The sequence below is a fragment of the Monodon monoceros genome, unplaced genomic scaffold (genome assembly GCF_005190385.1).
Source record: "Monodon monoceros isolate NGI ecotype Baffin Bay Population unplaced genomic scaffold, NGI_Narwhal_1 Super_Scaffold_20, whole genome shotgun sequence".
NCBI classification, from domain to species: domain Eukaryota; kingdom Metazoa; phylum Chordata; class Mammalia; order Artiodactyla; family Monodontidae; genus Monodon; species Monodon monoceros.
The window spans coordinates 136,842,775-136,855,217 of NW_021703777.1; the positions used below are offsets into that span (position 1 = coordinate 136,842,775).

Here is a 12,443-nt window from a genome sequence, read left to right on the forward strand (position 1 = left end):
ACCGCGGGGCACGGCTGGGGACGGCTGCCCCTCTTACCCGCAGTGCTGACCCCGCAGTCGTCCTCCACTGGGGCTCGGGCCGCCCTGGCCGGGGATGGCGGCGGCGGCCGAGCCCGGGGCCCGCGCCTGGCTTGGCGGCGGCTCCCCGCGCCAGGGCAGCCCGACCTCCAGCCCGGAGCTGGGCGCCGGAAGCCGCTCGCCGTCGGGGCCGGGGTCCGGGCCGGGGTCGGGGCCGGGGTCCGGGCCGGGGTCGGGGCCGGAGCGGGCGGGCGCTAGGCCCCTGAGCCCCGCCGCGCCGGGTCACAGCTTCAGGAAGGTGACGCTCACCAAGCCCACCTTCTGCCACCTCTGCTCCGATTTCATCTGGGGGCTGGCCGGCATCCTGTGTGACGGTGAGCGCCCGCGACCCCATCGCAGATCCCAGTACCTGGGCCAGAACGGGCACCTCACCTCTGACCTCTGCACTTCCAGCAATGGCCTCCCCAGGATAGAGCCCCTTGCCCCTCGGGGCAGGAGTGTGCCAGGCCCAGACCTCCCCGTGGAGGTGATGAGGGCCAGCTCCTGCGGGCGTCTGGGGGCGTCCAGTGGCCGCGGCCCCTCCCCCAGGCCGGTGGAAAGATCTGCTCCCTAGGCGCCCTCACCTGGCTTGGGATCCAGTGGGGAAAGAACGTCGCGGCAGCGCAGGGCAGGTGCAGTGAGTGCGGATGAGGCCAGCCAACCCTGAGCAGGTGCAAGGGGCAGCAGTGCGGCCAGGCAGGGCTGGCCTGGGCCACTGGCTCCCCTGGGCTGGTGCTGGCCCATTCTCTCCTGGGTGCACACTGCTGCCCACAGGGCCTGAGTGCTGGCGCTGCGCAGGCTCAGACTCCCAGAGAGCTAGCTGGGCCAGGCCTGCCACCCCGAGTGTGACATGCCCCAACAGGGCTCACACGTCGCCGCCAAGCCGGCCTGGCGGGGTGAGGAGGCCCTCCCTCCTCTGGCTCCTGGGCAGCTGACACGTGTGCTGCCAGGGTCGGCTCTTCTAATCCTGCTCGCTTCCGCAGGGGACGGGGCGGGGAGCCTCTGACCTGCTCAGGGAGACGGGCCTTTGGCTCTGGGGACAGAGGGAGCATTCAGGCTGGAGCCTGCAGAGGAGACTGGGCGCCTCACACAGGATGCCTAATGCCAGGGCAAGTGGCAGGTCCCCCTCGCGGGTATGGCCTCCTGAAGGTGGGCACTAGGTCTGAGGGGCGAAGAAGCCCATGGAAGGGAAATGGGGGTGATGTGGAGGCCTTCACTGGGCAGCTGTGCGGACCTTCTCCCCAACTCTGGAGAAGGAGCCGGTGAACTCAGCAAGCAGAGGGGCCTGACAAGGGCATGGGAGGAAGAGCCCCTTCTCCTGCCAGGGAGCACCCAGCATGTGGGGGGAGCAGGGACTATGTGCATGGGCCAGAGGAGGAAGCTGGGTGCCGCCTGCCCGCAGCCGAGCCAGGCTGGGTGCCTCACCCGGCCCCATGCGTCCCCAGGATGGATAGGGTGCCCCCTTGCTGCCCCTGTGGGCCTTGCGAGCATAGCTCACCACTGTTGGAGCCTCTGGGCTGTACTCCCTGGGCCGGGGCAGGTGCAGCCCTCATTGGGCCAGCCGCCCTGCCTGCCTCGGGGGGCTGGGGGGATCCTGGTCTATCACAGACTGGCTGTGGTCTGGGCAGGCACATCGTGCGTGGGAGGGGTAATTAGGGGTGTATGCAGTTGTGGGGAGTGAGGGAAGGGTGTCCCTGGTGAAGCTGGTGTAGGGGGTAGGTAGAGGTGCAGGAGCTGGCCAAGTGCCCGCCTGCCCACCCACCCCCAGCAGAGACTTGAAAGAACTGGGCCTGTGTGTGCGTGTGTGTATAGGGCGCTGGACGGGGGACTCTCGGGACACCAGAACACACCGTCATCCAGGACGGTCAGAGCCACCAGGGCCCCGCTCCCCGCTCTGGGCTCTCTGGGGTGGGACAGAGGATCAGGTTGTCTCCATGCCCTCTCCCTACCCCTATGACTAGGGTTGGGGTCAGGAAGTTTTGGGAGGGTGGGCCCACTGTGATGGGCCATCTGCCCCGTCACAGAATGCTGGCACCCTACCACACGGCCCTTGGCGGTCCCCCTGGCTGCGGCCTCCCTCCCGCGTGCCAAGACCTGGGGTCTTTTGATTCCCGGGCAGGACGGGGGCCAACTCACGGGGCTCTCATTCCCATAGTCTGCAACTTCATGTCCCACGAGAAGTGCCTGAAGCACGTGAAGACCCCGTGTGCGAGCGTGGCACCCAGCCTGGTCCGCGTGCGTATGGAGCATGGGCTACTGCACCTTCGGGGGGAGTGTGCAGAGGGTCAGGGAGGCCAGCTTTTGTGGTGGGCAGTCAGGCCAGCATGTCGGATGGGGTGGGCAGTGGCCCAAGCACTGGGGGGCTGGGGTGGGAGTGTTCCCTTGTGCTGGTCTGGGTCCCTGAGCTGCAGACTGCATCCCTGCCTGTGAGCCCCTCCCAGGGCAGCAGCTGGGCGTCACTTCCCGATGGTTCTGACCCTGTCTTCTCCAGGGTCCCTGATACCCAGCACTGCTCCTCCTGCCTGTTGGTGGGCCTCCCCCACCTGTACTTTATCCGGGTGGCCTGAAGTGTATCACGGAGGGGAATAGGCCTGGGGGAGTGGCCAGCACCTGTGCAGCTGGATCAGGTCTGGGCAGGACCAGCCGGGGCCTGAGCTGCAGTGGGGGTTGTCTGAGATCACGGCCCAGGCAGCCCTGAGTTGGTCGTGCACAGGGAATGGGGAGGTCAGCATGCAGGGCAGTCCCCGGCAGGACCCCTGGGAGCACCGAGGGGCTGAGAGGCACACACAGCATCCTGTTAATCGTGCTCGGGAGGACTGAGGGGTGTATGGCGGTCAGGCAGGTGGCCAGGGCTGGTGATGGGAGCTCCCTGGGACAGAGAGGAAGTGGGGCTTGGGGACCCGGTTGCCAGGCCTTAGGGCCCAGGCTGAGGCCGAGCTCTGCTCCTTCCAGGTCCCCGTGGCCCACTGCTTCGGCCCCCGGGGGCTCTACAAGCGCAGGTTCTGCGCCGTGTGCCGAAAGGGCCTGGAGGCGCCCGGGGTTCGCTGCGAAGGTACCGTCAGGAGCCTGCCTGGCTCCTCTGGGGTCTAACTCCCTCCTCACCAGGGACCTGGCCTCTGCTGCCCAGGGGCGCCCAGCCCTCCCTGCGGTCAGGCGGTAGCTCTAGGGTGGGGTTCGGGGATTCTGGAGCTGCCCGCGCCGGGAGGCGGGGAGGCGGGGAGGCGGGTGCAGGGGACCGCAGGGGCGCAGGCTGCGTGTTGAGGTGGGCCCGGAGGGGAGAGGAGCGGAGAAGCTGGTCCCCATCCCGCCGAGGGAGGGGGGACTGCTCCTGTCTCGCACGTCGGACCCCAAAAGGTTAAAGAATGTGCGGTCAGGGGAGGGGCGGCCCCAGACGGGAGCAGAGAGGCCGGCGAGAAGGGGTCTGGCAGGGTCGGTGGGCAGCGGCGAGAAGCCCCTAACCCTGCCCGCCCCCCAGTGTGTGAGCTGCACGTTCACCCCGACTGTGTGCCCTTCGCCTGCAGCGACTGCCGCCAGTGCCACCAGGACGGGCACCGGGACCACGTGAGTGCGCTGGGCCGGGGTCCGGAGGGCCGGAGGGCCGGGGAGGTGGGGGAGGCTCCGCCGAGCCTGCTGACAGCCCTCCCGCAGGACACGCACCTCCACCACTGGCGCGAGGGAAACCTGCCTTCGGGCGCGCGCTGCGAGGTCTGCCGGAAGACTTGCTGCTCGTCCGACGTGCTGGCCGGCGTGCGCTGCGAGTGGTGCGGCGTCCAGGTGGGGCGGGGCGGAGGCCCTGGGGGCGGGGCGGGAGAGGCGCGGGTGCGCGTGGGGCGGGGGCGGGGGTCCTGGGGGCGGGGCGGGAGAGGCGCGGGTGCGCGTGAGGCGGGGGCGGGGTCCTGGGGGCGGGGCGGGATGGATGTCGCGGCCAAGACCAGTGGGGCGGGCTGCATCGTCCAGTGGCAAAGCAGGTTGGGGGGCGGGGGTCCTGGGGACAGCTCGTTTGGATCGGGGTGTTTTCCGGCCTTTGGGGTGGGGGTTCGGTTGTGCAGGGGAGACTGAGGTTGGGGGTTGCGTGGGAGCTCAATGTGGCCCCCCGGGAAATCACTGAGGGCCGGCCTGGACCCAGGCCCTCTCCTGTACCAGGACCCCAGGCTCGAGCCCGCGCCCTCTCCCCCAGGCCCACTCGGTCTGCTCCGCGGCTCTCGCCCCCGAGTGCACTTTCGGGCGCCTGCGCACCATGGTCCTGCCGCCGGCGTGCGTGCGCCTGCTGTCCCGCAACTTCAGCAAGATGCACTGCTTTCGGATTTCCGAGAGCACGGCCCCTGAGCCCGGTGAGCAGGGCGGCGGGGAGCGGGCGTCTGGGGTGGGGGCCGGGCCTCGACTGAGGCCAACTGTGACCGTCCCACAGGGGAGGGAGAAGACAGCGTGGACGGAAGCGCCCCCGCCGGCCCAGGGAGAGAGGTGATGGCACTAGAGTCCAGTAAGTGCCCCTTAGCTGTGCCCAGCCCCGCATCCCATGCCCCGTTCCCCCATCCCGTGCCTCGTTCCACGGATTTGCACCCACTTCCCTGTGGCCCAGGCAAGCAGACTCTGAAGATCTTTGATGGCAACGACGCAGTGCAGCGAAACCACTTTCGTGCCATCACCGTCCCCCGCCTGGCCAAGAGTCAGGAGGTGCTGGTAAGAGGGACCCCGCAGCCGCCTTGCAGGCCCGTCCCTGGGGGGCTGCGGGGACCCAGCGTGGCCTGGCTCTGCTCACGCCCACCCCCACCCCCCTCCAAGGAGGTGGCGCTGCGGGCCTACTACATCACGGAGGACCCTCAGGGCTTCCAGCTGCAGGCGCTCCCTGCACCCGCTCTGGCTGGCAACACCGGGGCCTCGGGAAAGGCCTGGAGCGGTGGGACCACCGAGGAGGAGGGCAGTAGAGGCCCAGGGGCCCGAGACGCTCCCAGCATCACTCGCGTTCCCGAGGCCTGGATCATTCGCGCTCTGCCCCGCACCCAGGAGGTCCTGAAGATCTACCCTGCCTGGCTCAAGTGAGACCCAGGTCCCCGGTAGGGTCTGCGGAGGGAGGGGGGGGGGGGGCTGTGCGACCCCAGCTCCTGAGCTTGTCCCCTGCAGGGTGGGTGTGGCCTACGTGTCCCTGCGTGTGACTCCGCAGAGCACTGCCCGGACTGTGGTGCTGGAGGTCCTCCCGCTGCTTGGACGCCAGGTATGTGTGCTGGGCCCGCCCTGCCTGGCGTGGTGGCCCCGTGTGGGTCTTTGGGAGGCGGGAGGTGGGGGGGGCATTAGGGCTGGTCCAGGCCTGATGCCCTGAACTCCACCCCAACAGGCCGAGGGGCTGAAGAGCTTCCAGCTGGTGGAGGTACTCATGGGCAGCAGGCAAGGTGAGCGGGCAGCCTGTCGTCAAAGCCCTGACCAGTCCTGCCCCCAGGCGCCGGGGGCCCAGGGCAGGTGCTTTTGGAGGTGGCCACGGGGCCTGGGGCTAATAGTGCTGTCTCTCAACTTTGCAGTCCAGCGCACGGTGCTGGCGGACGAGGAGCCCTTGCTCGACCGGCTTCGTGAGATCCGGCAGGTCAGTGAGTGTGGACACTGGCCCCTGGGGAACGGCTGGCCTTTGGCCATGGCTTCTACCTTGTAGAGAGGGAGTCTGTCTCCCCTTAGGACACAAGGCCACGCTGGCGGGCAGCTAAGCGTCTCGGCCAGCAGTGCCTCCCCTTCGCAAGTTCCCCGTGTGTCCTTTCTCTCCTCTCCTTTCCCATCTTGGCGGCCTTCAGCCTGGGGTGTCTTCCCTTCGGCCCCCTTGGTGGACGGGGGGTGGGGAGGCCCGTCCCCTACTGCTCTGCTCGGCGTTCCCCCCTCCCCGCAGACGTCCCTGCGGCAGATGAGCCAGACGCGGTTCTATGTGGCTGAGAGCAGAGTGGTGGCCCCACGCGTCTCTCTGTTCGTGGGTGGCCTGCCCCCTGGCCGGTCCCCCCAGGAGTATAGCAGTCTGCTGGACGAGGCTGTGGCCAGCAAAGGTGCGACTGCCTGGGCTGGTCCGGGGCGCTTGGCCAGGTGGGGGGCAGGGCGGGAGTCCTGAGAGCAGGTGTGCGGGCTGCTGGGCAGAGGCTGCATCCCCCTGCTGCCCCGCTCCCCCCAAGCACTGGCTGAGCCTTTCCCGAGCTGGTTCCTGGCCCAGAGGGTCTCCGTCCTCACCTCTGGGGCCCAGGCCCCATCACCTCCTCTGAGGAGGTTTCCTGCTGTGGGCCCTGGGGGGGGTGCCCTGTGCCTGGAGTGGGGGGGCACTTCCTGGGAGAGCTGCGCTGTTGGGTGGTGTGAACTTATTCCTGGCCTGGGGGGCCGGGTGGGACTGCCTGGGGTGGCGGCCCTGGGTCAGGGGCCTGGGGGGCAGGTCCCTGGCATCTGACCACAGCGTGCCACCCCGCCCCCCCCCGTCTTTGCAGCTGGCCTGGTGTCCGTGAGCCACGTCTACTCTGCACAAGGTGAGCCCCCACGGGTTGTGGTCAGGTTGGGTCCGAGGTCACTCCCTGGAGTAGCTGGAGCAGCCTTGCCCTCTTGCTTCACCTTGTTTGGGACCCGTGGGCCGGGGAAACGGTGGTGTTTCATTTCCTGGTTCACGGCTGTGATGCTTTTGCTAAAACGTGACTGAGATGCAGAGAATGTTTTCTCCACAACCTCTTGTGCTCATGGGTTCTATCTTTTATGGCGGGAAACTTCAGATCTCCCCAGTGGGAAAACAGTACCGTGAGGCCTGTCTCCCCTCTGTGGGTCCATAGCAGTTACCAACATTCTCCATGCCTCTCGCGGGTCCTGGGGGGGGGTGCGGGTCTGCTCCACCCTGCCTCCAGGTGGCCTTGCTCTGGCCACCCAGCATCTCCTGTCTCTGGGCCCGGCTGTCCTTGGAGGCTTCCCCCGGGGGAGGGAGTCACGCACTGCGGGGACGCCTTGGGACGGGCTGGCCTGAGGTGGGCCGTGGCCAGAACTGGGGCCATTCGGCCGCGGGAGGAGGCGAGGCCCCAGCCCAGACTCCGTGTGGGTGGCGGCAGGACAAGTAACCGAGCTCACGGCCCACCTGCCACAGGTGCCGTGGTGCTGGACGTGGCCTGCTTTGCGGAGGCCGAGCGGCTGTACATGCTGGTCAGGGACACGGCTGTGCACGGCCGGCCGCTGACCGCCCTGGTGCTCCCGGATGTGCTGGTGAGTGGCGCTGGGGCGGGGCCTGGGGCCATAGCTTCCATGGCCAGTTTGTCTAATACCTGGTCAGTTGGAGCAAAGTCCGAGTCTGTGTGCACGGCTGACTCACTCCGAGGGAGGGGCCCGAGGTCCGATGGAGAGAGGCCGGCACGCCACGTGACTGGCCCTGCAGCGGCCGCCTCTTCAGGGCTGGCCTGTGTTTGTGACTGTGTGTGCGGCCCTCGCAGGGTCGTGGGCCCTGGCCCCGCTTTTCCTGCCCTGGAGGCCTCTGCAGCCCTGCTCGCACCCTGGGCCTCCTCTGGCCAGTAGGTGATGCTCCCTGACCCTGGAGGCTGTCCCAAAGCCCCAGCAGTGCCCCAGACCCCACCCTGCACTGTGTGCCCTAGTAGTAGCTTCTGGTCCTTGGCCCTGCTGGCCCCCAAGGACCCCCTGAGGTGACCGGACCCCAGTTCAGGCCGAGCAGGATTAGAGCAGAACGAGTTCAGGGTCTGTGACTGGGTGAGCCACGTCTGCAGGTTTCTGCTGCCCTGTCCTACCATCCAGACAAGGAGGCGGCCACTGCAGGTCAGGGTCCCCCTCCGCCAGCTCCACGGGCAGAGACGGGTGGGTGATGCCGACACGCACTTTCTCTCTCCCGGCAGCTGCCTGCCCTGGGCTGAGCAGGTAAGTGGTGACCGCAGGCAGCTCGGCCCGGTGGCTCACACGTCACCCCAGTGTGTCCTCGGCCTTGAGCCACGGCCGAGCCCGTGTGCGGCCGCTGCCCGCTGTGTCTGCGCCTGTTTGTCTCCTGTCACCCAGCAGCCCCCGTCCTCACCACGTGGGGACCCCTGCTCCCTGCCCACTCTCGCGGGCACTGTTTCTGCCATTGTGTTTGGGGGCGGGCTTTGTCCCGTGGCCCAGGGGAGGCCTGGGGCCGCCCTGCGAGCCGGGCTGCCCCTCCTGACTGCCGTGTGGGTGGGCGGGGGCCTGGCAGTGGGCTGGCTCTCTCAGGCGGGGTCCTGCGTGGGCTTCTAGCCTAGGCTCCTGGGCCACGTGGGTCTGGTGACGGGCATGGCCTGAGGACACGTGGCGTGGCAGCTGTGGCGTGGCCGATGTGCTCAGAACTCCAGGCTGGCCAGTGTCGTCCCGCCCCACCGCCCAGGGGTCTGTGGGCGCCCCTTCTGTTGTGGGATGCAGCCCGAGCAGGCAGTGGTGAGGTGGGGTGGCCGCGTGGCCTTCCTCTGGAGGGGCCGGCCCCAGACTGGCTCAGGCAGGTGGGCTGAGGGGCAGGGGCCGCCACTGCCAGGCCACGTGCTGGGGTAGGCCCGGCTCTGTCTCTGGGGGTCCGGCCAGCCCGCCCTAACGCAGTCCCATCCGTCAGCACCTGAAGTTGCCCCCACACTGCCGCCCCCTGCTGGTGTTTGTGAACCCCAGAAGCGGAGGCCTCAAGGGCCGCGAACTGCTCTGCAGTTTCCGGAAGCTGCTCAACCCCCACCAGGTCTTTGAGCTGACCAACGGGGGGCCGCTGCCCGGGTGAGCCTGCCAGAAGGGGTACCCGCCCATGCCCGCCCCCCGGCCAGCAGGAACAGGTTGGGGATCGGTGGGTCGGAACCCTCGAGGGCACCCTGGGTGGGGATGAGCTGCGGCCGCTTCTGCCCCGGGGGTGACCTCCTGTCCCTGCTTGTTCGCGGCCGTGGCCAGTGCCGGGACACGTCCTGTCTCCCTGCCGCCAGGTTCCACGTGTTCTCCCAGGTGCCCTGCTTCCGGGTGCTGGTGTGTGGTGGGGACGGCACCGTGGGCTGGGTGCTTGCCGCCCTGGAGGAGATGCGGCACCGCCTGGCTTGCCCAGAGCCTGCCGTGGCCATCCTGCCCCTGGGCACAGGTGGGGTCAGCTGGCACGTTGGGGGATGGGGCCCCGGGCTTGGCGGGGCGAGGGGTGGGTGTGGAGAGTCAGCGTGTGTCTTGCCGCTGTCCAGGGAATGACCTTGGCCGGGTCCTCCGCTGGGGGGCGGGCTACAGTGGAGAGGACCCGTTCTCCGTGCTGGTGTCGGTGGACGAGGCGGACGCCGTGCTCGTGGACCGCTGGACCATCCTCCTGGACGCTCATGAGGCCAGCAGTGGGGAGAACAGCGTGGCAGACGCAGAGCCCCCCAAGGTACCGGTGTGCCCAGGCGGGGGTGTGGCACCCGGCTGGCGTCTCTCTACCACGTCTGTCCAGGCGTTCGTCCTTGTCCCAGCCACGCCTTGGCGTTGGCACCAGCGCTGTCCCCTCGTGGACACGGGTGCCGGGCCTGGGGATGGCCGGCTCAGAACCTGAGTGTGGGGCAGTCACCGGACAGAGCAGCTCTGTGACAGGAGGCCGGACCCACCGCAGGGGCAGCGGGGAGCACATGGTGGGGGCCGACCGGGGCCAAGGGACAACGCGTCTTGTTCTCAGATCGTGCACATGAGTAACTACTGTGGGATTGGCATCGACGCAGAGCTAAGCCTGGACTTCCACCAGGCACGAGAGGAAGAGCCCGGCAAGTTCACGAGCAGGTGCTGCAGGGCAGGGGTGGGTGCGGGGCTGCCCTGGCGACCGTGTACTTCCTGGGGGCTCGCCTGTGACTGTAGGTCCCCCGCCAGGTTCCACAACAAGGGCGTGTACGTGCGGGCTGGGCTGCAGAAGATGAACCGCTCCCGCGGCCTGCACAGGGCCCTGCGGCTGCAGGCGGGGCGGCAGGAGGTGCAGCTGCCCAGCATCGAGGGGCTCATCTTCATCAACATCCCCAGGTGCCCGCACGCGGGGCGCCCGGGCTCCGGCCCCCCCCCCCCCCGACCTCCCTCCGGCCTCCCTCTGACCTCTGTGCCCCTCCTTCTTGGTGCAGCTGGGGCTCGGGGGCCGACCTGTGGGGCTCCGAAAGTGACTCGAGATTCGAGAAGCCACGCATGGACGACGGGCTGCTGGAGGTGGTGGGGGTGACGGGCGTCGTGCACATGGTGAGCGCGGGGGCGGGGGACCGGGGGGCCGGGCCGTGGCGCTGCGGCCCTCTGAGCATGGCTCCCCCTCTCCCCCACCAGGGTCAGGTCCAGGGTGGGCTGCGCTCCGGCATCCGCATCGCCCAGGGGTCCTACTTCCGTGTCACCCTCCTCAAGGCCGCACCTGTGCAGGTGGACGGTGAGCCCTGGGTCCAGGCTCCCGGGCACATGATCATCTCGGCCGCAGGCCCGAAGGTACGCAGGCGCAGGCTGGGCAGGGGGATCGCTGCCCGCAGGCCTCGGCTGCGCAGAGTGGCCGGCATGGCCTGGGCACCCGGCGGTCCTGCTGCGGCTGGTTCTTCCCTGACGCGGGGAGGTCGTGAGGCTGGATGAGGCCGGCCAGCCCCTAGGGAGCCCCTCCCCACAAGCCGCGGTCACACCACGCTCCGCTCTTTCCCCTTCTGTAAGATGGGCTGAGATGGCAGCGGCCGTCCTAGGACCCGGCACCAGGTGGCCTGCAGTATTGCACAGCCCTCAGACCTTGCCTGTCTCGGGACAGGTCCACATGCTCAGGAAGGCCAAGCAGAAGCCCAGGAAGGCGGGGACCCCCAAGGATGTGCGAGCAGATGGGGCGCCTGCCCCTGAGGGGGACTCCAAGTAGAGGCGGGTCCTGGAGCAGCGCTCGCTGGTGGATATACTCGCCCACAGCCCTGCCCTTGGGTGTTTCCCTCTTGTCCCGTCCCCGTGCCACACACAACTGCTGGGTGGGTAGTGGGCACTTCTCTGGCCTTCGTCCCAGTGATGGGTGGGCACGGGGCTCTCTGGGGCCCGGGCCACTGTCCTGGAGGGCACACACTCCTCCCCAGGTCCCTCTGCCACCTCTGACCCCTTCAGCCAGGCAGTGCTGTACCTCACCTCATGCCCCTTGGGCTGTCCCCCTGGATGCTCCTACAGGGCAACTGGCTCTCTGGACCCTGGGGTTGCCCAGCACAGACACGGGACACCCTGGCCACTAGCTCTTTGGCCTCACCTCTCCACCGAGGGCTGTCCTGGGGGACATGCCTCTCCAGGCCCGGGTGGTGTCTGGCCGGCCCAGTCGGAACCTGGCTGGTGGCCCCGGAGTGACAGGGCTGGGATGGGAGGGCCCCGAGGAGGCCAGGTGGTGCCCAGGAGGTAGCAGGAGCCTGGCTGGGGGCCCAAAGGAAGTGCGGAGGGCGTGCAGCGGGAGCGGCTTTAATCAGCAAGGCCGACGCGGCACATGACCATCGCGGCGCTCGGCCTCCCATTTGCCGACAGCACACGGGTGCCGTGCCCGCTGCTGGGCAGACGGGACTCGCATGATCTCCGTGCTTCTTCACGCGGAGACTTGGCGAAACAGGATGCAAACGTGGCTGTCTGGTGGGCCACTCGCAGAGCCCCTACCACAGAGCCCCAGAGTTTAGCCAGCCCAGAGTCCCGACCTGGTCCCCAGAAGAGCCCGACCCCAGCTGCCTGGGAGCCCCCAAAGCCCCAGAGAAGGGTCCACAAGCCCCTCTCCTGATCGCCTGGTCTCTTTGCCTTTGGCGCTGTCTTGCCACTGGGCCCTCGCACCCTGGGTGGTGGCCTTACCCTGACATTCGGCCCCAACCTCGGACGTGGCCTGCCCAGCCCTGTACCCGCCAAGCTCGTGCCAAAACTGTCCAGACACGTGCATCGGAGCAGCCGTGGGTGGCGGCCCGTCCTCGCCACACGCCTCTGGTAGCTGCTGTGTGTCCCCCAGGTCGGCGTCCCCGGGGGCGGCATCAGCTTTTGCTTTGCGGGCCCCGTTGGTCAATGTGGACCGTCTTGTAAATTTTGGTTCAGGTGAACGTGTCCTCTGTGCGTGCGTGAGTGAGTCTGTGTGCCCGGAGGGGCTGTGTGGGCTCTGCACCGCCCCCCCCCCATTTGTAACTTATCACCTAAAGGTGACCGTAATTTATATCTGGGACAAATACAGTCTGGGCGTCCTGTCCTGCTGCCGTCTCCTGCGTCTGTGCCTGAGGCCAGTGTGTTGGGGGAGGAGGTCTGGGATGTGGGGGCCGGTTGGATAGCCCAGCAGCTGCCAGGGCCCTCTGCCCACGGGACGTGGGCTGAGTTGCAGGACGTGCTGCCTGTTGAGGACCCAGGCCACATCGCACACCCACACCCACCACGGGGCTGCGGCCCCAGCTGCCCCGGAACCACCCGCTGCCTGCGGCCCCCCCGCGGCTCATCTCCACTCGGTCGAGGCAGAC

The 12,443-nt window shown here is 68.4% G+C and overlaps 1 protein-coding gene across 5 annotated transcripts; it reads left to right on the plus strand.

Moving 5' to 3' along the window:
* On the plus strand, positions 1-12,261 carry DGKQ (diacylglycerol kinase theta). 5 transcript variants are annotated; one of them, XM_029235571.1, is made up of 23 exons: positions 1-392; positions 2,213-2,292; positions 3,010-3,109; positions 3,533-3,618; positions 3,706-3,831; positions 4,184-4,388; positions 4,466-4,537; positions 4,637-4,737; positions 4,840-5,093; positions 5,179-5,269; positions 5,390-5,444; positions 5,571-5,632; positions 5,927-6,077; positions 6,504-6,542; positions 7,142-7,257; positions 8,615-8,766; positions 8,967-9,115; positions 9,210-9,388; positions 9,671-9,771; positions 9,859-10,005; positions 10,101-10,212; positions 10,294-10,446; positions 10,751-12,261. In XM_029235571.1, the coding sequence occupies exons 1-23, from the start codon at positions 95-97 to the stop codon at positions 10,850-10,852; spliced, it is 2,931 nt and encodes a 976-aa protein (XP_029091404.1). In that variant the 5' UTR covers positions 1-94; the 3' UTR covers positions 10,853-12,261. The 5 variants fall into 5 exon arrangements, with proteins under 5 accessions (XP_029091404.1, XP_029091408.1, XP_029091405.1 ...); XM_029235575.1 differs by having other exon boundaries at positions 4,235-4,388; positions 10,660-12,261; XM_029235572.1 differs by having other exon boundaries at positions 4,235-4,388.
* Positions 12,262-12,443: the final 182 nt, after the last annotated feature.